This window comes from Diadema antillarum, unplaced genomic scaffold (assembly GCF_040938485.1).
Source record: "Diadema antillarum isolate AM-2024a unplaced genomic scaffold, OU_Dant_1.0 scf00000128, whole genome shotgun sequence".
Lineage (NCBI taxonomy): Eukaryota > Metazoa > Echinodermata > Echinoidea > Diadematoida > Diadematidae > Diadema > Diadema antillarum.
Window position 1 is genome coordinate 3,083,860 of NW_027271017.1, and position 22,524 is coordinate 3,106,383.

The 22,524-nt window shown below is 37.8% G+C and overlaps 1 protein-coding gene across 1 annotated transcript in view; it reads right to left on the reverse strand.

The window, feature by feature from the left end:
* The window catches only part of LOC139720483 (scavenger receptor cysteine-rich domain-containing group B protein-like), a 51,201-nt gene that overhangs the window by 20,943 nt on the left and 7,734 nt on the right, over positions 1 to 22,524 (reverse strand). Inside the window, exons 4-10 of the mRNA XM_071631837.1 lie at positions 19,276 to 19,617; positions 17,162 to 17,473; positions 13,470 to 13,610; positions 10,919 to 11,154; positions 9,568 to 9,688; positions 6,195 to 6,510; positions 2,307 to 2,635 (exon numbers count right to left, since the gene is read on the reverse strand). Coding sequence (XP_071487938.1) covers positions 2,307 to 2,635; positions 6,195 to 6,510; positions 9,568 to 9,688; positions 10,919 to 11,154; positions 13,470 to 13,610; positions 17,162 to 17,473; positions 19,276 to 19,617 — 1,797 coding nt within the window. The remainder of the gene's footprint in view (positions 1 to 2,306; positions 2,636 to 6,194; positions 6,511 to 9,567; positions 9,689 to 10,918; positions 11,155 to 13,469; positions 13,611 to 17,161; positions 17,474 to 19,275; positions 19,618 to 22,524) is intronic.

Genomic DNA, 22,524 nt, shown 5'->3' on the forward strand with positions numbered 1-22,524 from the left:
ATGAAAGAGCATGTAATTTTAAGAAGGATTCAACGTTTATTTGATGAAAATTGGTTTTGAAATGGCTGAGATATCCAAAAAAGTGCTAATAATAAAAGGCGACATGCCACAACTTTATTAGGATCTCTTTGTTTCACCTTGATTTTGGATATCTCAGCCATTTCAACACCGATTTTCATCGAATAAACTTTTGATACCCCTTAGAACTGCATTCCCCCTTACATCTCATAGAGTGGTTTCTGAATATCTCGCAAAATGTTAAAAGCTAAATCTACACCTCGACCAGAACTGTACACACCCTTTAACCGCCAAATATTATATAATACACTTAAAGTTGACTGTTTAATCGATCGTTGGAAAAAGCAGGCATTGATTTTCATCTTCAAACTGCTGAATAATTTTCTACCAGAAAGTTTATGTGAACGTCTCGAGAAAAGAGTAAGCCACTACAATTTACGTAATCATGAAAATATTCTTAACCTCCCTAAGCCCAAATCAACTATTCTTAAAAATAGCATTCTATATTCGGCATCGAAATTATTCAATACATTAACAACAGAAACAAGATCCTTAACTTCAATCACTGCATTCTCAAGAGCAATTTCGCACATCTCCTTTGCTAATTATTCTACTTGATTATATCAAATTTATTAAAGCACACAATGCTTATGTAACTACTATCTGCCAATAACTTGTCACATGTTTCATGTTCATTTTTTTTTCTGTACTTACACAATGTATACTCTGTGCCTTTTTTATATTTTTTTTTTCTGGCGTTCGTTTGTAATGATTATTTTGTGGTTTTTATGTGCATTCTCTTCATTGTATGATTTGTATGTTTTCGTATCATTTCACGGCCTTGCTGAAAACAGCTTATAGCTGACAGCAGGCTTTTTTACCGTGGTTAAACAAATAAATAAATTCAATTCAATTCAGTAATAATCTACATCAAAACATGCTGCTACCTTAAACAAGTGGGACTGTTTCACGTCGATAAAGCGCGCAAAAACATGCATCAAATTGCACCATTTACAACATCAAAATGCAAAAAATTGTCACCGTGGGAGGGGGGAGGTCCACGCAGAACGCTAGTAGGAGGACTTGGCGGCAGCAGCAGCACCTCGAAATCAACTTCTACGGAGGTACTTCGCAGCTGTAACGCGCACTTCGCAGTCCCCGTATGTGGCCAAGATAATGACATTCTGTGGGACTTCTGCCATTCCTTCAGAGGAATTCCTTCACTGGGTTGTCAGCCCTGACCTCCGAGTAGCAAAAATTGTTCTTCACAATTAAAGGACAAGTTCACCTTCATAAACATAAGGATTGAGAGAATGTAGCAATATTAGTAGAACAAATCATTGAAAGTTTGAGGAAAATCAGACAATCTCCGTTCACTAAAGTTATGAATTTTTGAAGTTTTTGTGCAGTACCCGCTGGATGAGAAGACTACTGCAGTGTATGAATAACTTAGATGTCACATGCATACAATATAAGGAAAATATAAGAAGAATTTCACAAAATTACATCTTTTGAAAAAAGTACACATTCCCCTGACTCGTTACCGACAAATGTTATGGGTGATATTATTCCCCCTGCCTTTAGAAAGAGGCAAGTCAAGTGCTCTTTTATTACGCGAAAAAAGTGAAAATATGTTGAATTTTCTTTTACATTTCTTTATACTGTTGTACGCATATTATGACTTACAAGCTGTAGTAGTCTCCTCATCCAGCGGTTCCAACACAAAAATTGAAAAAACTCATAACTTTTGCATCGATTGTCCAATTTTCCTCAAACTTTCACTGATGTGTTCTACTAATATTGTTGCATTTTCTCAATCCTTATGTTTATAAAGGTGAGTATTGATTGAGGTAGGGATTCAGGTTTATAACATTCCTATTCTAAAAGTGATATGAGAAACCTCTTGTGAAATATGAAAGAGCATTTGATTTTATAAAGGATTCAACGTTTATTTGATGAAAATTGTTTTTCAAATGGCTGAGATATTTAAAAAAGTGATAATAATAAAAGGCAACGTGCTACGCCTTTTATTAGGATCTCTTTGTTTTCCCTTGTTTTTGGATATCTCAGCCATTTCAAAACCGATTTTCATCAAAACTTTTGATACCCCTTAGAATTGTATGCTTTTTAAAATCTCATAGAGTGGTTTCGGAATATCTCGCAAAACACTGAAAGCTAAATCCTCACCTCAACCAGTCTAACTGTACAAACCCTTTTTGTCGCATGCAGAAACGGAGGGCTTGCCCGGAAAGTTGTGACACGGCCTTGAGGACTTGTAAAAGTTCAGCATTTACCTGACGGTGTGCACTCCACACCAGCGTCTTCATAGTGATTGCAGTTGTGTATTCCGTATCCGCTATGGCGGCAATCTGCCAAATTACTCTCTGTGCCTCTGCAGTGGACGTAGCTCAGCAGACTCGCGCCAGAACCCTGGCCGTACTCGGCGCAGCAAGAAGAGCGAATGGCGCCCTCATAGCCCAGCATCCGACACACCACGTTGGCGTCTTCGATATCCCACAAGTCATCACAGACAGTTCCCCATTGACCATAATAGTAGAGTTCCACTCTCCCTTTGGTGTCGTCTTTGCCTCCTACAAGTCGGACTTGATTTCCGGCAATTAATAAAATGGTGAACAGTCAAAAGTGGGTGACGCACAACTTCGAATCAACGATTTGTTTTGTACACTATATAACTCATGGGGGTTTCTGAAAAGAACATGAACATTTCCAGGAAAAGTTAGTCATGAAGTTAAAGAAACAAAGCAATCGCCAAATTGTGTCTCGCCCACTCACGTACAAGGAATTAATATTTTCTATAACTCCCAGAAGTTAATTTCCTGCTTATGACCTTTGACCTTGTGGTGACCTTCAACACCCTAAGGGACATTTACCATCCAAGTTTGGTCACAAACGGACAAAGGAATCAAAAGTAATGAGCCATAATCGAAACGCGCCATAAAAACTTAACATCGGGCCCTAAAAATTTTTGACCCCTTTCTGTGACCTTTGACCTTGTAATGCCCTTTAACTCCCAAATGGACATCTACCGTCCAAGTTTGGTCACAAACGGACATAGGGATCAAAAGTTATGAGCCACAATCAAAATGCGCCCTAAAAACATAACATTGGGCCCTAAAAATTTCTTGACCCCTTTCTGTGACCTTTGACCTTGTAATGCCCTTCACCTCCCCAAGGGACATCTTCCATCCAAGTTTGGTCGCAAACGGACAAAGGGATCAAAAGTTATGAGCCATAAACAAAATGCGCCCTAAAAACTTAACATTGGGCCCTAAAAGTTCGTTGACCCCCGTTTGTAAACTTTGACCTTGTGGATACCTTCAACTTCCCAAGAGACATCTACCATCACCCAAGTTTGATTACCATTGTAGCAACATGTGTAGAGTTACGTGTGATAAGAGTCTTGCAAGTAAACTTGAACGTTTGACCTTAAATGACCTTTGACCTTATCATGTGACCTCTTACGGCACCATAACATGAAGGTACCCCAAGTGCATCCATCACCCAAGTTTGATTGCCATTGTAGCAACATGTGTCGAGTTACGTGTGATAAGTCTTGCAAGTAAACTTGAACGAATGACCTCAAATGACCTTTGACCTTATCCTGTGACCTCCAACGGCACCATAACATGAAGGTATCCCTAGTGCATCTATGACCGAAGTTAGGTTGTAATCCAAGGAACTTATGTGAAGTTATTTGTCAAAAGAGAGTCTTGCAGGTAAACTTTAACATAGAAAAGAGAGTCTTGCACATACTCTTTAATATATGACCTCAAATGACCCTTGACATCATCATATGACCTCTGACAACACCATAATATGAAGACACCCCTAAAGCTTCTATCACCCAAGTGTGGCTGCCATTGCTGTAACAGTTGCCAAGTTATGCATCATAAGAGAGTCTTGCAGGTAAACTTTAACATTTGTGACGGACGACGGACGGACGACGGACGGACGACGGACGACGGACGGACGCCATTTGGATCCCTTAGTCTCGCCTTCACCTCCGGTGGGCGAGACAAAAAAGATTCATGAAGGTTGTAGGCGGCCTCAAACGGCTAACAATTATTCCATACATTCGAAACAAAGAATTCACCTCATTTTTTTAAACATCTGTTTAACATGTGCTGTTTCTTAGCCTGCGCCTTGTTGTAAATATTTAGGTGTTGTCATTATTACCCACAGAATTCTAATTCTCTTGGAAACCACAGGTTGACAGCGTAAAAAGTATAATGTTATGTAATGTGTACGCTTTAAGAAGGACAAGACCATATTGATCAAGACACCGCATTAACCCTGTATAATACTATGATTCGTCCTCACTTTGAGTACTGTATCACCATGTGGATGAAACCGAATTCTTGTAACATAAAAAGACTACAAATACTTCAGAACAGAGAATTTCGAATTGTTTTAAAAGTAGATTATCGTCACGATAGACGAGATTTGTATGGAAGGCTGCCTATTGACCGACTCAATGCCAAAGTGAAAAAGAAAAATCTTGTTGTTTTCTTTTACAAAGTCTTAAATAACCTTCTTCCTGATTTTCTGACTTATCAAGAGTATCTAATTATAATCTCAGGAAGTAGGCATGGCATTTAAAGTTTTGTTACCAAAACCAAAGACCAATTTCTGCAAAAGTAGGATTGTTTACATAGCAACTGCATTATTCAATCATTTACCGGAAGCCATGAGAACATGTACAAGGTTAGCACAATTTCTGAAGGATATCGGTTCGGTTTTATTACTTAATTTATGAGTTTTTCTCTTTCTCAGTTATAACTCTTCTTTTGATATCACTTTCTTTCCGAGGTGTTTTCTTTCTGCATTCTATTGTTTATGTATTTGATTTTGCAAAAGAGTGTTGTGTTTATGATTGTTTTTTTTTCTCTCATCCTTTGTTTCGTTATATCGATTATTGCATAAATTTTTAGTAAGACCATATTCTGAAAGAGCAGACTTTAAGCTTTAAAATGATGTATAACTCAAATCAAATGGACTCTCGTAACCTATCTAAATATTGGAAAGAAAGCACAAACTCAGGAAAAGTGTAAACTGAGAAAAGAGGCTCTGAAGTACAGTGTCTATTCAAGCGCTTAATCTTTACCAAACCGTGCAGGCTGTGCGATGAATGGACAAAAAACAGGAAGTAAACCACCAGAGTAACAACAATGAAGTGATTATTAGATTAATCTGAAATTGAGCATGCCTCATAAACACATTCTGTACATTATTAATGCCAACTTTCAAAGCAGTATCATCATCCTTTCAAAAGTTATTAGAGTTGAAAGTGAAGAGTGTGGACAAGGTTTTACGGAAATGAAAATGGGATTCTAAAGACACCCCTAATTACATTATTCTACCAAAAATGTTCGAGATAAACTTCCAAAAATACACACTATCATGCCCGTTTTATGATACCAAATTAATAATACGTATCATCCTATACGTTGATTGTACCACATTATGTTTTTTTGTACACTGTATATCACACGCACTTACTGAAAAACAGCCTAAAGGCTGAGTGCAAGTATTTTTACCTGTGTTTGAATAGATACAACAAACATAAAATTTGTGAGAAATATACTTTCTCAAGCAGTTTACTCAAATAGAGTAAAATTAGAAAATTGCGCCCAAGTCACATGGTACACTCATAAGTAGCACATAAATTATACGTTGTATGCCTTTTTATCCTGGAAAACTGAAATTTGTTCTCATATCTCCAAATCAAAGTTGCAAAATTGGGCTTGTGAATTTCAAAATGTGACCATTTTTTACTTTAAATCATGCTCACTCAAGCGTGACCAAGTGATATCCACTGAATTTCACATGAAAGGTAGCCGAGAAATACAGCTACATGATCCTGTATTCCGATTTCCTCAAAGGTTCCTGATTAATAAATCACAGAGGTTTGTTTTAGGGGGAACTTACTTTTTGTGTAGTGTTTATATCAATGTAATATGATTTTATGAAGCAATATACTTATATATTTGGGCTGTACCCAACCTTGATGTAAAATAGTACTCACCTGCTGATCTTGTTATCCTGTCAAAATATGTTCAAATTCAAAACTTTCACTCAAAACGGTCAATCGGTCAAATTTGTTTAGAATATTCTGTTAAATTGAAACATACTTGTCAAAAATCTAGAACTTACCTGTTGGTATACACTCAACACCAACGTCTTCAGAGTGTCCGCAGTCGTGCATTTCGTATCCGTTATGTTTGCAATCTGCCAGGTTACTCTCCGTGCCATTGCATTCAACGTTGTCCAGATAAATTGGGCCTGATCCCTGGCCATACCCGGCACAGCAAGAATAACGTAAGGCGCCCTCAAAGCCCAGCATCCGACACACCACGTCGGCGTCTTCGATATCCCAGTAGTCATCGCAGACAGTCCCCCATTGGCCGTTGTAGTAGATTTCCACTCTCCCTTGGGTGTCGTCTTCTCCTCCTACAAGTCGCACTTTGGGCTCTAAAATCAGAGATTCGTAGATTCCATTTTAAAGGAATTTGTATTTTCACCGTTTACTCGCCTTCGTAAATCGGTGGACATTAGCAGTTCCTGGGACGTCGCTGTTACATGTACTTAATTTGATGTGTTGAAGTTTACCGTTGAGTTTCCTACAAGGAGACATCTATATATTTTGGCCTTACAGACATGAATCTTCGTTACGGCACTTTCATATTAATGTTTTGACATGAAATTAGATGATATTTCTGTAATCAGCACTAGTGAAGTATTTTAGTCTATTGCAACTGACTGACAAATTGCGGTACATACCTGCTGCATGCTATTAGAATAAGAACCAACACTTGCTGTCGGGCGAGAGCTCGGTGGTATAGTGGAGATGACGCCTGTCCGGTGATCGGGAGGTCGTGGGTTCGAATCCTGCTCGAGTATGTACGCCCATGTTTTTTTTTTTCTATCACAGCTACTACTAAAACACTGATGATCAATCAGGGCGGTTGGAAGTTTCCACCTCCCTGGATCAATTCAGTGCTTATAAATAGGCTGCGGTCACAACTCAGAGCGGCGACCGACCGATTTATAGCCTGCTCATTCGCTGCTAAAATCTTGGCACCGCCCAGCAGTTTTTGGAGATGTCGAGCAGGCTATAAAATCCTAGCAATGCCCGAGCGATGTCATGTCGATTTCCCGTCGGTCACTGGTCGATTTTAGGTTAAAAATTTGCGAGATATGGGGTCTTCTCCGCGCAGAGGCTGAGCAGTCACCGAGCGGTGCCCCATTGGCAACTGGACGATCTCTTATCGGCCACCGGCCGATTTTTACGAAATCGCTCAGCGACTGACGGGTGATCGATAGGTCATCTACCGGTGTCCGGTAGTCGTAACGGCGGCAGCCCGCCGGTCTTTGGTGGAAATTACTCACAAGCTTCCTGGGTTTATTGATGTACGTATGTCATTTGTGGTGTGATAACTAATTAATTCATTAAGATAAAATTCGAGGCAAAAGATGTAAGAGTTGAATTACCAACTACAAAACCTCAGCTATGTGAAACCACAGATAATTGGAAATTAGGAAATCAAACAAAAAGGAGGAAAACCGAAGATAGAACAAAGATGAGAACAGATTAAAATTTCCCTAAATATATTCTTTATTTTACGGTATTTTTCCTTTCCTATCTAATTTCATATTTTCATTTCCCCATCTCTTGTCTTTCAATCCTTCTTCATTCAATTCAATAAATGATAAGATAACCAAACCGTATTTTACTAAGTTTATATATCGACACTAACTGTCAGCTTTCATCTCCTTTGCCACAAAGTAGTTGTCCCTGTCTTCCATGTCCCTGATGTTGGTTGCCAAGATTTTGAGATGCTGAGATGTTGGTGGGGTTTCCTTGTCTCTACCCCTCCCCCTGCTTCAACTTTCAACTTTCAACTTTATTTTCATTTCCATTGAATAAACAGGAAAATTGTATACAATGCATTAACAGAACATAATTATTTGTAACAATTGCAAAGAAATCGTACATGTGATCACGAGTAACAACATAAATTCATTTCCAAAGGTTTATGATATATACGCATAATGCAAGGATTGGAATGAAATAATGCTCTTGTTTCTCTTCCGCATCTAGTCCCTGGTTTCCTTCAATGTTTTTGCCATTACATCTTTATTATCTTTAGTCCCTAAATAGCTCGACGGCGACCGCTCTATCTATTCCCTTGGTTTTCTTTTGTGCTTTTGTCATTTTTGTCTCTTTTATTTTTGTTTCCTACATCGCTCAGCGGCGACCGCTCGATAAGGTCAGTGCCTGGGCGGTTGCCGCTCGGACACCGAACGTATTTTGGGCAGCGAGTGAAAACTGGTCGGTCGCCGCTGAAATTTTAACTCCGCGTTAAAACTTCAGCGGCGACGGACCGATGCCCTAAAAATCAGTTGTGCCTGGTCGGTCAACCGTCGGTGTCCAACCGAAATTGGCTAAAAACTCGCTGAGCAGGATAATTTTTGGGGTTGTGACCGTATCCTACGTCGATGTAGGGTAATTTGTCTATCAGTTGCAATGAAAATATCTCGACGAGAGTATTGCATGAATTTCAATATTGTAGTCTTTTTTTTTCTGCTTCAGGGAAGCCAATTTTTCTATGAGCCTCAAATTCCAACTGTCAATTCGTTTAACACAAATTTGTTTCTTTAATATTTTCTCCTGAATATATCTATGATAGGTATATTCAGTCGCAGAAAAAAAAAATGACGGATCAGCGTTCAAGATTTCTGTTTCTGATTTCTCTGTATGTTTTTTTCTGATATTTGTATTAATGTTCTGATTCACATTAATTTCGTGCTGAAAAGTACATTTGGATTAATTATTTCATCTATATGCTGATGAAATCATAAAACATTTGATATGTGAATGAAAAAAGAATAATGGGAATTCTGACGATTTTACCTTTGACTTGTAACAGACGCTCTTTTATTCCTAATCTATCATAAAGATGAATATGAAAGTAGGAAAAAAATGGAAAAATGAAAAAAAAAAAAAAAAATGAAAATGACCTTCCGAGAGTTTGGTTAATATATTCAACTGTTGAATATTTCGTTCATTACCCTCTGGGAAATAATATGGATGATAACACACGTATCATTGCAATCTAACGAGAAAAAAAAATGATATGATTACTGCATATAATTTCAAAACAAATCTGGCACGCCTATTTAATTGTCACTAGAAATTCTGTAATGTTATAATCAATGATGATTTTCCATACAGACAAGGAAGAAATATTATAAACCAGCAAGGGCATGAACATATTGGTGCAATCAAGAATAATTTTACTTGCCGTTTGATTTTTTTTTCTTTAGCTTTCATGTATCGTTTCATGGTTTCTACACGTGTTTCTCTTTTTTATCTATGCCAGTTATTTCTGAATATTATAAAGGGGTAAGAGTCACTTGTTACTTTTAGGATTTCATACATTCTTTTGCAAGTTAAGTGGACCTTGACTCAAATTAATACGAGCGCTCTCATGTTTTGTTTTTTTATAGGCATAATCATAGCTGTACCTCGCCGGCAGGGTCCCTGAGAAAGCACAATGTCATCTACAGCGATGTCACCTGTGTAGCTACTCCCACGTACACCTTCTATGGTAATGTAGAATGGCTGGGTGTAATTGTCAATGGGGACCTGGTGATAAAAAAAAGGTGATTTGCATATTGTTTCTCATAACAATTTAATGCAGCCAGAGAAAGCTGACGAGAAATGCCATAACTTAGTGTATAGATAAAAGTGGTTGTTAACAAAGGATTAATAGTTGTATTTGTGACATACATTGTTATTTGATAAGTTTAAAATCACATATTTCATGTAGTACGTACGATCTTATAACGATGTTAAATGAAGTGATGATTTCGTCATGATATCACAAAGAGATTTCAACATAAGGGTGATGTTTCTCTCGAGTTTCCGATTTCCCCTGTGGGCTTAAATCAAAACCTATCAGGATCCTGTTGTCATAAGGTTAAAGAAGAAAAATTAACTCACCAGACCAATTTTAGCACACAGATCATAGAGGCAATGTATCTAAATCTAACTGGACTGATTTAATTGTTCTACAGTACGTCAAAAAAAAAATAAATAAATCCGCTTTTCACGCTGATAACGCTCGATATGATTAAACCGTCTAAGTGCTACTTCAGAGTCTTAAAATATAACATATCAGCTCTATTTTGCAGATAACTCCATTCAATTTGGTTTACCGGTCACAGAGAACTGTGGATTGTTGGAAAGCACGTCATGAGATTGATTCTTCCAAGTTTAGCACATGGACGTTCTTGGAAATGAACATTAATGTGTGAACACAATAGACGGAACTTGAAGGGCAGAGATTCATGACATGCTGCAGCTCTAGAAAATCTTCATTTCTCTTTGACCACTGAAACAAATCAAATCAAATGTTTTTTTTTTGTTTTTGTTTTTGTTTTTGTTTTTGTTTTTGTTTTTGTTTTTGTTTTGTTTTTTGTTTTTTTTTTTTTGGGGGGGGTTGTATGTTTATATGATGTGGGCAATGAGATATAGTGTCATTAACCTGCAATTGTATTTGGATTGATTCTCTATTTTAAAAGCTAAAGTTGCGAGGTTACCGTTGTATTTTTTTTTTTGGGGGGGGGGGGGGGGGGGAGGGGGGGGGGGGGGGGGGGGGGGAGGGGGGAGGGGGGAGGGTGGGGGTCATATGGTATTTTTACCCCGCCGCATGTTATCACCTCTGTCACGATTAGGCTGAGTTAATGTTGACGTTCAATCTTGATGATTCACTTATTAAATACACATCTAGTTATGCATTCATAGCAATGTTTGTATCTATACTTACTGCATTTATACACAAAGTCTTGGAAAAACATCTCTGTCATAACCTACCTGTGCTTCATACCACGCGTTGCCGCTAGCTCCGGTAAGTGAGAAAAGGAGTTTATTTGGACTTGGTGTCGTCGATGCAGACTTGTATACATTCAGTGAATGGATTGTGGCACCGAACATATGATACCAAAATGTCAGACACTGAGGCCCGTAACGATACTGGGCGGGGCTGATTAGGCGTGCGTCTTGCCCGGCATAACGTGGAGAAGACGTCTCGATGTACATGTAATGCCCGTCTACGAGGAAAACAGAAAATAAACAATACACTCAATTTCAGGAAGAACGGGAAAAAGGCCGTGTCACAGCTTTCCGGGCAAGCTACTCGGGCTTGCTGCGAGGAGGGATTTTCCAGCACGCAGGATAATTTCCACGGGCGGACAAGAATGTTTGCGAGTTTCGCACTTGTTTCTTACTTACTAGGCGCGTGCTACTTATCTTCTACTTGCATGTATTCCGTGTGACCTGCCTGGCAGCTTTGAAACCGATCCGTTTGCTGTTACGAGCGACTTACAGGTACTGAGAAGTAGCTGCGTTCGAGTTGCCTGAGAGGTGCTGCCGGTAAGGGTCTCCTACTGGTGTTCTGCGTGTACCTCTGAGTGCAATCCCCCACGAGTAACTCGGAACAAGTTTTGAGCACGCTTAAGGCCTTGTCATAGCGTCTGGAGAAGTTGTACGGCTTGACTTGCGAGGAAACAGATTTGCTCCCGCATCTCTCCGGAGTTGATCCGCACCTGGCAGTACCCACCGCGTATCTCGCCTGTAGTTGCCCGGAGGTGCGCATGCAAGTCCCATTTAACTGCAGCCAAGACTTGAGCATGACCAAAACTTTTTTTTTTCCGGTTGAGGCGAGGGGATGCCCGAGAGGTCCACGCAGAACGCCAGTAGGAGGCCCTGTGGCGGCAGCACCTCGCAGGCAACTCCCACGCAGATACTTCGCAGTCCCCGTATGCAGCCAAGATAATGACATTCTGTGGGACTTCTGCCATTCCTTCAGAGGAATTCCTTTACTGAGTTGTCAGCACCCAGGCGACTGGTACACAGGTCACACAGTATACCCGCAAGTAGAATTTAAGTAGAACGCGTCCAGCAAGTAAGACACATGCTCTGACTTGTCCGCCCTAAAAAAAATGTCCGGTATGCCGGAAAATCCACACACACAACAAGCCCGCGTAGCATGGCCAAGACATGGTTGCGGGTGAAAAGATTTGCGTGCGCACCTCCGGGCGACTATGAGTAAGATAAGTGATTGGTACTGTCATCTGCGGGAACTCCGGGTAGTAAAATTGTTCTCACAAGTCGCACGCAAGGCTTGCCCGGAAAGGTGTGACACGGGCTTAAAGTTACAGTATCTCTAAAGGGAACGGCTAGTAACTGATTAGTGGGAATCAATGGAACGCTGGGGGATGGTTGTTCCAATTCTTATGGGATTTATGAGCACATTATATGTCTATTGTTTTGTGAAAATTATTTGCCTCAGGATGGTCTCATATTCACGTAATGTGCAATTCAATGTCCCCAGGCTAGCATTCCTGTGCAGTGACGGGGCATTAAACTGCACATTACTTGAATATGAGACCGTCCTCAAGCAATTAATTTTCACACAACGATAGTTACATAATGTATTCTGAAATTAATCCAACAAGAACTGAAACAATCACCCCCCCCCCCCCAATATACCCACTTATTCCTACTGATCAGTTACTAACCATCCCCTTTAATACACAGAATGATCATTATTCCAGTGGTTCTTTGATTGAACGGTTCTACAGTCCGAAGGTGTGTTGAAATCCAAAATAAATTGACGTTCATTATGACAGAGTCTCATTTATACACTAACTTCAACAAGGTTCATTTCTTAATTGTTCTGTATTCCGAAAATAAAGAAGGTACAATGAAAATCAAAATAAAGTAAACGCTTAAAGGGGCCAGGCCTGAAATCCTTATGCACGTTGATTTGTGTTGATTTATGATGCCCTCAACATCACTTTTGCGGTGAAACGAATATCTAGAAACATTCCATATATCTTTAATGATTTTTTTTTCTTTTATTTTTCTTCAGATTACTTGGGAACGCCCACAAAAAAAAAAAAAAAAAAATCATTCCAAACCGATATTCTTGAGATGACCTTATCCTTCAATCATTGCCTAAGTTCTGAAATGTTTAACAAAAGACCTTGGAATGCAACTTCCTCTCTGTGATATTAATGTGACTATTAAACAAAAGACATGGCGACGGTACATGCAAGTTATGCTGACTCAAGAGGAAGGGGCATTCCAATGTCTTTTGTTAAACATGTCAGTACTTTAGCAATGATTGACAAATGAGATCATCACAAGAATATTGGTTTGGAAGGATTTTCTGTGGGCGTTCCCAAGTAATCTGAACAAAAAATATTTTGAAAAATCGTTAAAAATATATGGAATGTTTCGAGATATTTGTTTTACCGCAAATGTCATGTTGAGGGTTCATAAATCAACACAAATCAACATGCATTTGGATTTCAGGGCCCCTATAACCTAAGAAAAGGAAATCGATACTCAGAGCACTTACAGCCGGTTGTATGGTCCCCGCCAGGTCCTGTGTGGAACGACGCGGTACTACCACGTCTGCGGGTCCAGTCAAAATCATCATGATATGACTGCTGCCAGCCACAGGTACCGTATTCAAAGTCACAGTCAATGGTGCTTGATCCTGAGAGAAATCGTGGTGCAATAACGTTTTTTTTTCTTATCTCAACATATTTAGGGACATTAGTGATTCACTTATCATTTTTGTGTGTTTAGTGATTGTCTGACATCAATCGCTCACAGAAAAACCAAAAAGAAAAAATATGAGCATGGATTTCTTGGCCCATATATCACAAATGAAGATTTCTTCTTTTTGTTCTCTTCTCTTTTTAGGATTGAATAAGCAAATACTGAATGTGAAAAAAAAAACAACAACAAAAACCGATGGATAGTTGTATAATATGTGTGATTATTTATTGATAAAAGAAATTATAAAATTGCTGTCATGAAACTAATCACAATGTTTCCTACCGTTGAGCGGTGATGTTGTTGATACGTGTACATTATTTCCGTCCGTCATGGTAACTAAATCAGTTACATCTATGTGAGAATAGACAGGGACAGAAACAATGATTCATTATCAGTTCCTTTGTCAGACATTTGTGACATTACCTTGTAAGCTTATAAACAAGAGAAATAACTTTTTTCTCTTAAGAAAGTATAGTTCATATTACTTCATAACTTAGATGACATGTGTCCTTGAATACATGATAGTCAAAAGACTATCATGTCAGCAGTCCCCAAGTTGCAACAATTCTAGTCTTAGACATGGACATTTTCTTTCATATGGATTTTCCATCGAAAGCACACATCAGCACATGACGAAATTATGTCCAAATTTGACTAATTTGTATATCGCTTTTGCTCAGTTGTTAAAAAAAAAATCTTTGAGATTACCGAAAAGAAACACGATTTTATTTTTCAATTTGCCTATGGATTTCCCGTAATATTCTACTTTTCGGTCATTCCCTTCAATAGCTGGCTAGTTGGTATCAAAATCGTTTTTTGGTTTTCGGTGTTTTTGTTTTTGTTTTGTTTTGTTTTTTGCTATGAATTTTCCGTCAGCGAAGACTCAAATCAACTTCATAGTTATTTCCTTAGTAAATTCATATTGCCATTTGTTCCTTTGGACGTTTATGTGTCTTTGAGACTTGAAATGACAGGGCAATTGATTATTACATGTACATGCTAACGATCGTAATGAAAGGAGGGCTTTGTTATACAAGCCCGATTACTTGATTTGAATGGACCAAATTTAGCATACTCAATAAGTCGAGGATTAGTCCTGAACTTCTGTTAGGCAGTCTTTTCTACTCTCCCTTTTCTTATAAGGCTATAGAAATATAATTTGTGACAGAAATATAAGAGAACGTTCATAATTACTTGACCAATTGCATTTTTATAGTGTTTAATTATTGAATTTGTTTTTTTATTAAGCGGATACGCTAGTATAAACAAAAAACTGCCTTTGAATGTTCATAAAGCACTGCTATGGACGGATAATTTGCTGAAATCAATGTTCAACCATAATTTGCGATAATTTCATGTATCCATCTTTTTATTGAAACGCGTTTGTTTGTAGTGCAAGCCTATGGTATAGAAACGAATAGTGGGGACGAATAAGTCCTTCAATAGATAGGCCTTAATCAAACATCACTCTCCCCACCATCACAGTTCACACGGCCCCTTCCCCAGCCAAAAATAAAAAATAAAAATAACAAAATAACAAAATACCAGACATGTTTCGCATGTTTCGTTTAGTATATCACAGGCTTGCATCATGAATTTGTCCCCCTTTTTTCACTATAATACAATGCAAACTTGAACCAGCGCTTAAACTTGTTTTCCTTATTTCACTTTCCTTTTTTAACCCTTTCATGATCAGTGCATGGGTCTAGTCAGGTACTTACTTGTTTAAATGATAAAAGAAATTATGACTTTGTTATTGTGATCCTAACATATCTTACCTTTGAGCAGTGATGTTGTTGGTTCATAATTTTCGTCCGTTGTGGTAACTACATCAGTTATGTAAGAAACGACAAAGATAGATATCAATTTTTGTCGGATATTCATTAATACCTGCAAGTTTATAAAGCAAGAAAAAATTATTTTGTCTCTTCAAAGAAGAGCACAGGTTTAAAGAAGTAAGTTTCTTGTGAATTTAATCATCAAAAAAACGATTTCCCAATACATTGTTTTCATGAATGTGAGGAGAGCAGGTCTTAAATGAAAGTCTTATTTACATGGACATGGACACTCGCGGACTATAAGAAGCTTGAATTCACAAAGCAAGTCTGTTGGAATGAATACGTCGCAGAAATTACTATAGCTATGGTAGAATTCTACATTTCATGTACTTCGGGTGTCGTCTAATGCCTTCTAATAATCTGACTTAACTTCAAATCAATTACGAACCTAACATTCCTTGCCGATTGAGTACTATTTTCTTCGCTTACGGATTTTCCGTTAAAAATGACAACCATCTAAACCAGCTACGATCTTATTACATACGAATGGACCCATTGGATTTTGCTTTTGTTAGTTTGGTATGGAATGGGCATTGATAGCTACTTTACGCTACTTTCCAATCATTCTCTTCGTTGCCTTATGGGTAGATTGCGTTTTGTGTATGGGGTTTCCATTAAAAAAAACAAAAAACTAAAAGCTCCATTTCAATCATTTCCAAAGTGGGCTAATAGCCAAATTACCCTTTGTTCAGTACAGTAAATATCTTTCTTTTAAAATTGCAGGAAGTGACATGGAAATCTATCGTTGAATGCTAAGTAATATGAAGAAAGCGCTTTACTATACACAAGCCTCGTGACTGAATTTTGAATTGGTAAACTTTAGCAATACGTCGACGACGTTCCCGGAACTTTGCTTTATTGTTGGCTAATATGATAATATTTCAAAAGATTGCAGGCGCGGCATGATGACAAATGGCCATAAGCACATTAACGTGATCAACCCAAATTGAAATTAAAAAGCACATGGCTTTGACCAACATTTTCATATTGAAAAGGCCTGTTTAAAAAGAATGCATAACATCTGTTTAGGGAAGCACATTGTACCTGAAGAAATTCCTGAAAATAACGTAACAACGTCAAAGGGGCATTTGCTAACTTGCATAGGGAATGTACACAATGTGCTTCATATAACCTCAAGTGCATTTTTCGCTGCTGCTTCCAATGCATTTTGACATAAAATGCATTTTCTCACACCAATAATGATGTCTGGTGGCAGTGATATATCCATTCCCGTTTGAATGATAAAAATCAGTAAGATACTTTTTGAGATACATCCAAAAAATGGTAGGGGAAACTTACTTTTTTTGGTTGAGTGAATTATATAAATTAAAGAAGTTCTTGATCGTGATGTTCTTGGAACATAAACTACACCAACCTTGATCATTTTTAAAATAACCATTCATTTTCCTCCTGGGCTATGCGGACACTTTGGCTTTCACTTACAGAAACGAAATTTTCATGCCACGCTTTCATATTTTTTTTTTCATTATCAATGAACACACTTACAGTAACATTACACTGGATAAGGAAAACCTAATAGTTACTTTCTGCATCAGCTAAGCCACATTACATTTATCGACTCTTTCCTTTCTGAAGCTCAGATTTCTTATACATTTCTTGTTCAGCGAATGTGTACAGGTGCATTTACCTGTTTGTGATATGCACTTTACACCAGCGTCGTCAGAATGGTTGCAGTTGTGCACTCCGTATCCTCTGTGATGACAATCTGCCAATTCACTTTCTGTGCCTTCGCAGTATACATAGTCCAGGAGAATCGGGCCAGATCCCTGGCCATACTCGGCACAGCAAGAGTAATTTGAGGCTCCCTCAAAGCCTAGCATCCGACACACCACGTTGGCCTCTTCGATATCCCACCAGTCGTCACAAACAGTTCCCCATTGACCATAGTAGTAGATTTCCACTCTCCCCTCGGTGTCGTCTTTGCCTCCTACGAGTCGGACTTGAATTTCAGAAATTTCATTTAAATGATAAACAGTCAAAGAACGAATCCAATTTTGTATTATGAATTATCTTGTACGCTATGTAACTTTGTGGTAGAGCCAAAACAACTGAGAGATAAATGCTGTACAATTTCCGCAAGAAGTTATGAAGTCATAGAAAATGATCTTCATTGAAGTCTGTTGGCAGGCTCCAATGCCAGTTTGGGTTAGAAACAACATTATGTCTTACATTCTAAATAAGGGATGTGCATCTTCACTGCATTAACCTTCTCTATGCTCCCTTTTACATAGGCAGATCCTGAGTGTGTCGTTCAAGCATGAAGTTAATTTGATCATGTTGATGTTATACTTTTGCTGTCCACAGGCCTATTTTTTTTTTCACAAATCAATTTGTGATGTTTACCCCCAACTATTTTCATAGAATAGTTTCTACGCGAAATACTGATCCTTTTATTAACCTTTAAAAAAAATTGTATAGACATACTTTGCTCACTTTTATAGACAAAGTAGTCCAAACTACTGACAATTAGAGAAATATCGTGGGAATATTTCTCGACACACTGTATTGTTATAATGACGACCCGTTGCAATATTTGATACGTGGAAAACAAATTCTATACATATATAAATATATATATATATATATATATATATATATATTGAAGACTCACAAGGTTCACGTTCGGATTTGTTGTCGTTTACTCTTTTATAACTTATATCCAAAATCCATTTAACGTTTTGTCCTTTTTTCTGTTAACCGGCGATTTAAAAAAAAAAAAATCACATCGAAACCCAACATCCAAACAAGTAGAATAAGCTCAGAAGTAGATTGAAGCAAACATCAAGTTGTCTTTCAATGAAAAGAAAACCAGATTTAATTAAGTAATTAAGTAATTGAGTCAGTCATTTGCATTTTTATTTAGAAAAGAGTAATAATTATTCACTTCAAGTGGAATCATCCGAATTTTTAGGTCTGGATAATAGCCAATTGCCTCTTCGATTGGGCAACCTGGTCAGTTGTTTGTTTGTTTTTTCCATTCTAACACCTATAATTTATTCTATGAAAATAGATTACTAAAAGTTGCTGAATGAATTTGAAGATATAAATGCATCAATTACCTGTTAACGACTCGCTTGCCATTTACTCATACGAAGAAAAAAAAACACGCGAAAAATAACAAGCAATTCATGCCTACCCGACAACACTGAATGATTAAGTTTACCCTCTACGTACCTGCACACTCTAAGTTCAAAAAACAATCACATTGTCTTCACCGAGCCCAAATTTTGGAATGATCCTCCACAAGATATTATTCAATACTCTCAGAATCTCAAATTACCAGATCTACTTTATAGTTATTGTAAGTTGCCGCTCCTTTTCGAACCCTTCTAGCCTGCTGTTTTACATTATCCTCTCTTAATACGTTGATGATCCAATTTCAAGTTGCTTGATTTTGTGTTCAGTGTCTTTCTTCCATAGCCTCATAACACACATTCACATACTCTTAATTCGTGATGAAATTAAATACAAATATATTCGAATACGTGTGTGCTTATAAGCATGTTGGCATTTTGTCTTCACCAAATTCTCTTCCCTTTATTTTAATGTAATCAATGCCATTTGCTCATTGTTATTTAAGCTTTTAATATAAATGTTTTATTAATTTCCAACTTCTAATTCGTGCCTTCTCTACATTGCGAGTTGTAGTTACTTTTCTGCTTCACCTTAAGCACTTTCCTTCTCAATTCACCTTTCTCATCCCATCGGTCAAATTCGTTCAAAATAATAACATTGTAATACACATGTGTTCGCATTTACCTGTCGGTATGCATTTAACGCCAACGTCTTCATAGTGACTACAGTCGTGCACTCCGTATCCGTTGTGTTGGCAATCTGCCAAGTTACTCTCCGTGCCATTGCATTCAACGTTGTCCAGTAGAATCGGGCCAGATCCCTGTCCGTACTCGGCGCAGCAAGAATAATGTAAGGCGCCCTGAAAGCCCAGCGTTCGACACACCACGTTGGCGTCTTCGATATCCCACCAATCATCACAGACAGTCCCCCATTGACCATCGTAGTAGATTTCCACTCTCCCTTGGGTGTCGTCTTCCCCTCCAACAAGTCGGACTTTGGGCTCTAAAATGAAAAAAAAAAAAGAAAAGAAATGGACCCTTCTAATGTTCCTTGATAGAACACTATTTTATACGCCTGTGGATCTCCTAATCGACAAGATTTTGAAGCAAATTTCCATTTTTTTTTTTCAATTAGGTGACTGATGAGTATATTGGTCTTTGTTTGCTTCAAAAAAAAAATGCTGGCAACCATGATTCATAGATTCCACTTTAAAGGAATTTGTATTTTCGTCGTTTGATCGCTTTGTAAATCGGTTGACATTAGCAGTTCCTTGGATGTCGCGGTAACATGTACTTCATATGATGTTATGATGATACCGTTGAGATTTCTACAAAATAACAGCTATTTGGCTTTACAACGCGAAACCTTGTTCCCACCCTATCATATTATTCATTTTGACGTGAAATAGCATTCTTTCAATAATCTGCGCCAAGGAAGTATTTACATCTATTTTTCTGCTTCAGCGGAACCGACTTTTTTAGCCTTCAATTCCAACTGCCAATTCGTTTAGCACAAATCTGTTTCTTAATAGTTTCTCTAACATTTAGTGGTATATTTTGTCATGGAAAAAAACCAAGGATGAATATAGAATTTTTAACATGACGGATCAGCGTCAAGGTTTCTGTTTTGATCTTTGCGTACTTTTAGGGTTTTGAAAATCTCCATGTTCTGATTCACTTCAGTTGCGTGCTTAAATGTACAATGGATATTTATTGTATTACGATGAAAACATGATGTAATTTACATTGCATCTGATCTGAATGAAGAATTCAATGTGACCCTGCATCACTATTTAAACCAACAAAAAAGTCGCAAAACATGGTTTTTAGTTAAGGGCAGATTCTGATATATGCCAACATTCAAAGCTGTGGCATAGTCTTTTTATTAGAATTGAAAGTGAAAAGTGTGCAAAGGATTTTCAAGATATGAAAGACCTCTAAGACATACCTGATCACACTATGCTACAGAGGGGTTGTCAAAAAATGGCTGAAAAAACACTTTCCCATTCATTTCATGATCCCAAACTTAAAGGGATCGTACAGTTTTGGTTGAGACTTAATTTCAGTTTTCTAATATTTTTTGGTGAAATAATGAGAAACCTCTTACATGTCTTATGAAATGTGAAAGGGAATGTAATTCTTTGAGGAATTCAACGCCTATTTGATGAAAATTGGTTTTGAAATGGCTGAGATATCCAAAAAAGAGCGATTCTAATAAAGTGTGGGACCCATCCACTTTATTACGATCGCTTTGTTTTATTTTCTTTTTGGATGTTTCAGTCATTCTAAACCCGATTTCCATCAAATAAACTTTGAATTCCTCTTAAAATGGTATCCTCTGTACTATATTATAAGTGCTTTCTTGTTTTTTTGCAAAAAAGTTAAAAGCCCAATTCTCATCTCCACCAATACTGTACCATCCCTTTAAGAATAATGTAGAAAAAGGGTAGCTCTTTTACAAAACTCAAGATTAAATTTGTTGACCCATTTTACCTTTTTTTGTGTGTCACCACGTAAAATCAGGGGTGGTGTGACTATTGTTGGTTTAGCGATGCACGGTTACAAAATATGATAGCGAAGGATGGCGAATCAATTTCGATTAAACAGCAGCTATAAAGGCCTATTTAATCATAAAGATGAATGAAATTGCGAGAAAAATTCTATCCACGTATAAAAATGAAAAACGTTGGATTCAGACAGTTTTGTACGTATGTGTATTAAGCTGCTAAAACATTTCGTTCACGCTAACCCTCTGGAAAATAGTATGGATGATAATACACGTGCCATTGCAATCTAATGGAAAATAGTATGGATGATAATACACGTGCCATTGCAATCTAATGGAAAATAGTATGGATGATAATACACGTGCCATTGCAATCTAATGACAACGTTTGGTGTGACTAGCTTACATGAGTGCACATTAATTCAATTGTACACGACTTTTCAATTGTCAATAGAAATGTTATGTTCTGCCATGTTCTACCTGATGACCCATGGCATCAAGAGAAGAAGGAATTCTTATAAACCAGCGAGGGCCATCAAAGTATTCGTGGAAGCCAAGAACAATTTACTTCCAACTGATTGACAAATTTCCCTACATCGACGTAAATAAGCACTGAATTGATCAGTGTTTTAGTAGTAGCCATGAAAATAAAAATCCTGGGCGTACAATGCCATACTCGAGCAGGATTCGAACCTACGACCTCCTGATCACCGGACAGGCGTCATCTCCAGCTAGACCAGCGAGCTTTCGCCCGACAGCAAGTGTTGGTTCTAATCCTTATAGCATGCAGCGGGTGCTGCTTTGTTACACTGTAAAAACATCGGTGTTAGATTTAACACCACGGGTGTTAAATCTAACACCGATCAAACTTCAATAAAGGACCACACCCACAGGTGTTAAAAATGCACTGTGATGGTGTTGAAAAGTGTTCACCTGACACTTCGTGGTGTTAATTTGACACTGTACCTGGTGTTATTTTGACACTGTACTGGTGTTAATTCAAATATGACACCACATGGTGTTGATATGATATTTGCTGGTGTTAATATCAATGGTTTAACACCCGTCCAGCTTCAATAAGGGACCACACCAGCTGGTGTTACTTTGGTGTAAATTTATTTTCACATTTTTTCAAAAATCTAGTATTTTAATGTAAAATTCTTGATCGTCTGGTTTAAATTAAAAATCAACAAGAAGTGCAGTTACTAAGAAACTCTTCAAAAAACAGTTTAAAATTTGGAAATGACACCCGTAGGTGTTAATTTAACACCATAAATGAGCACCGAAGATTTAACACCAGCTCGGTGTTCACTATTTAACACCGGACTTTTTGCAGTGTAGTCAAATTCATGAAATTCTTCTATTGAGATGTTTTCATGGCAACTGATAGACAAATTTCCCTACATCGAC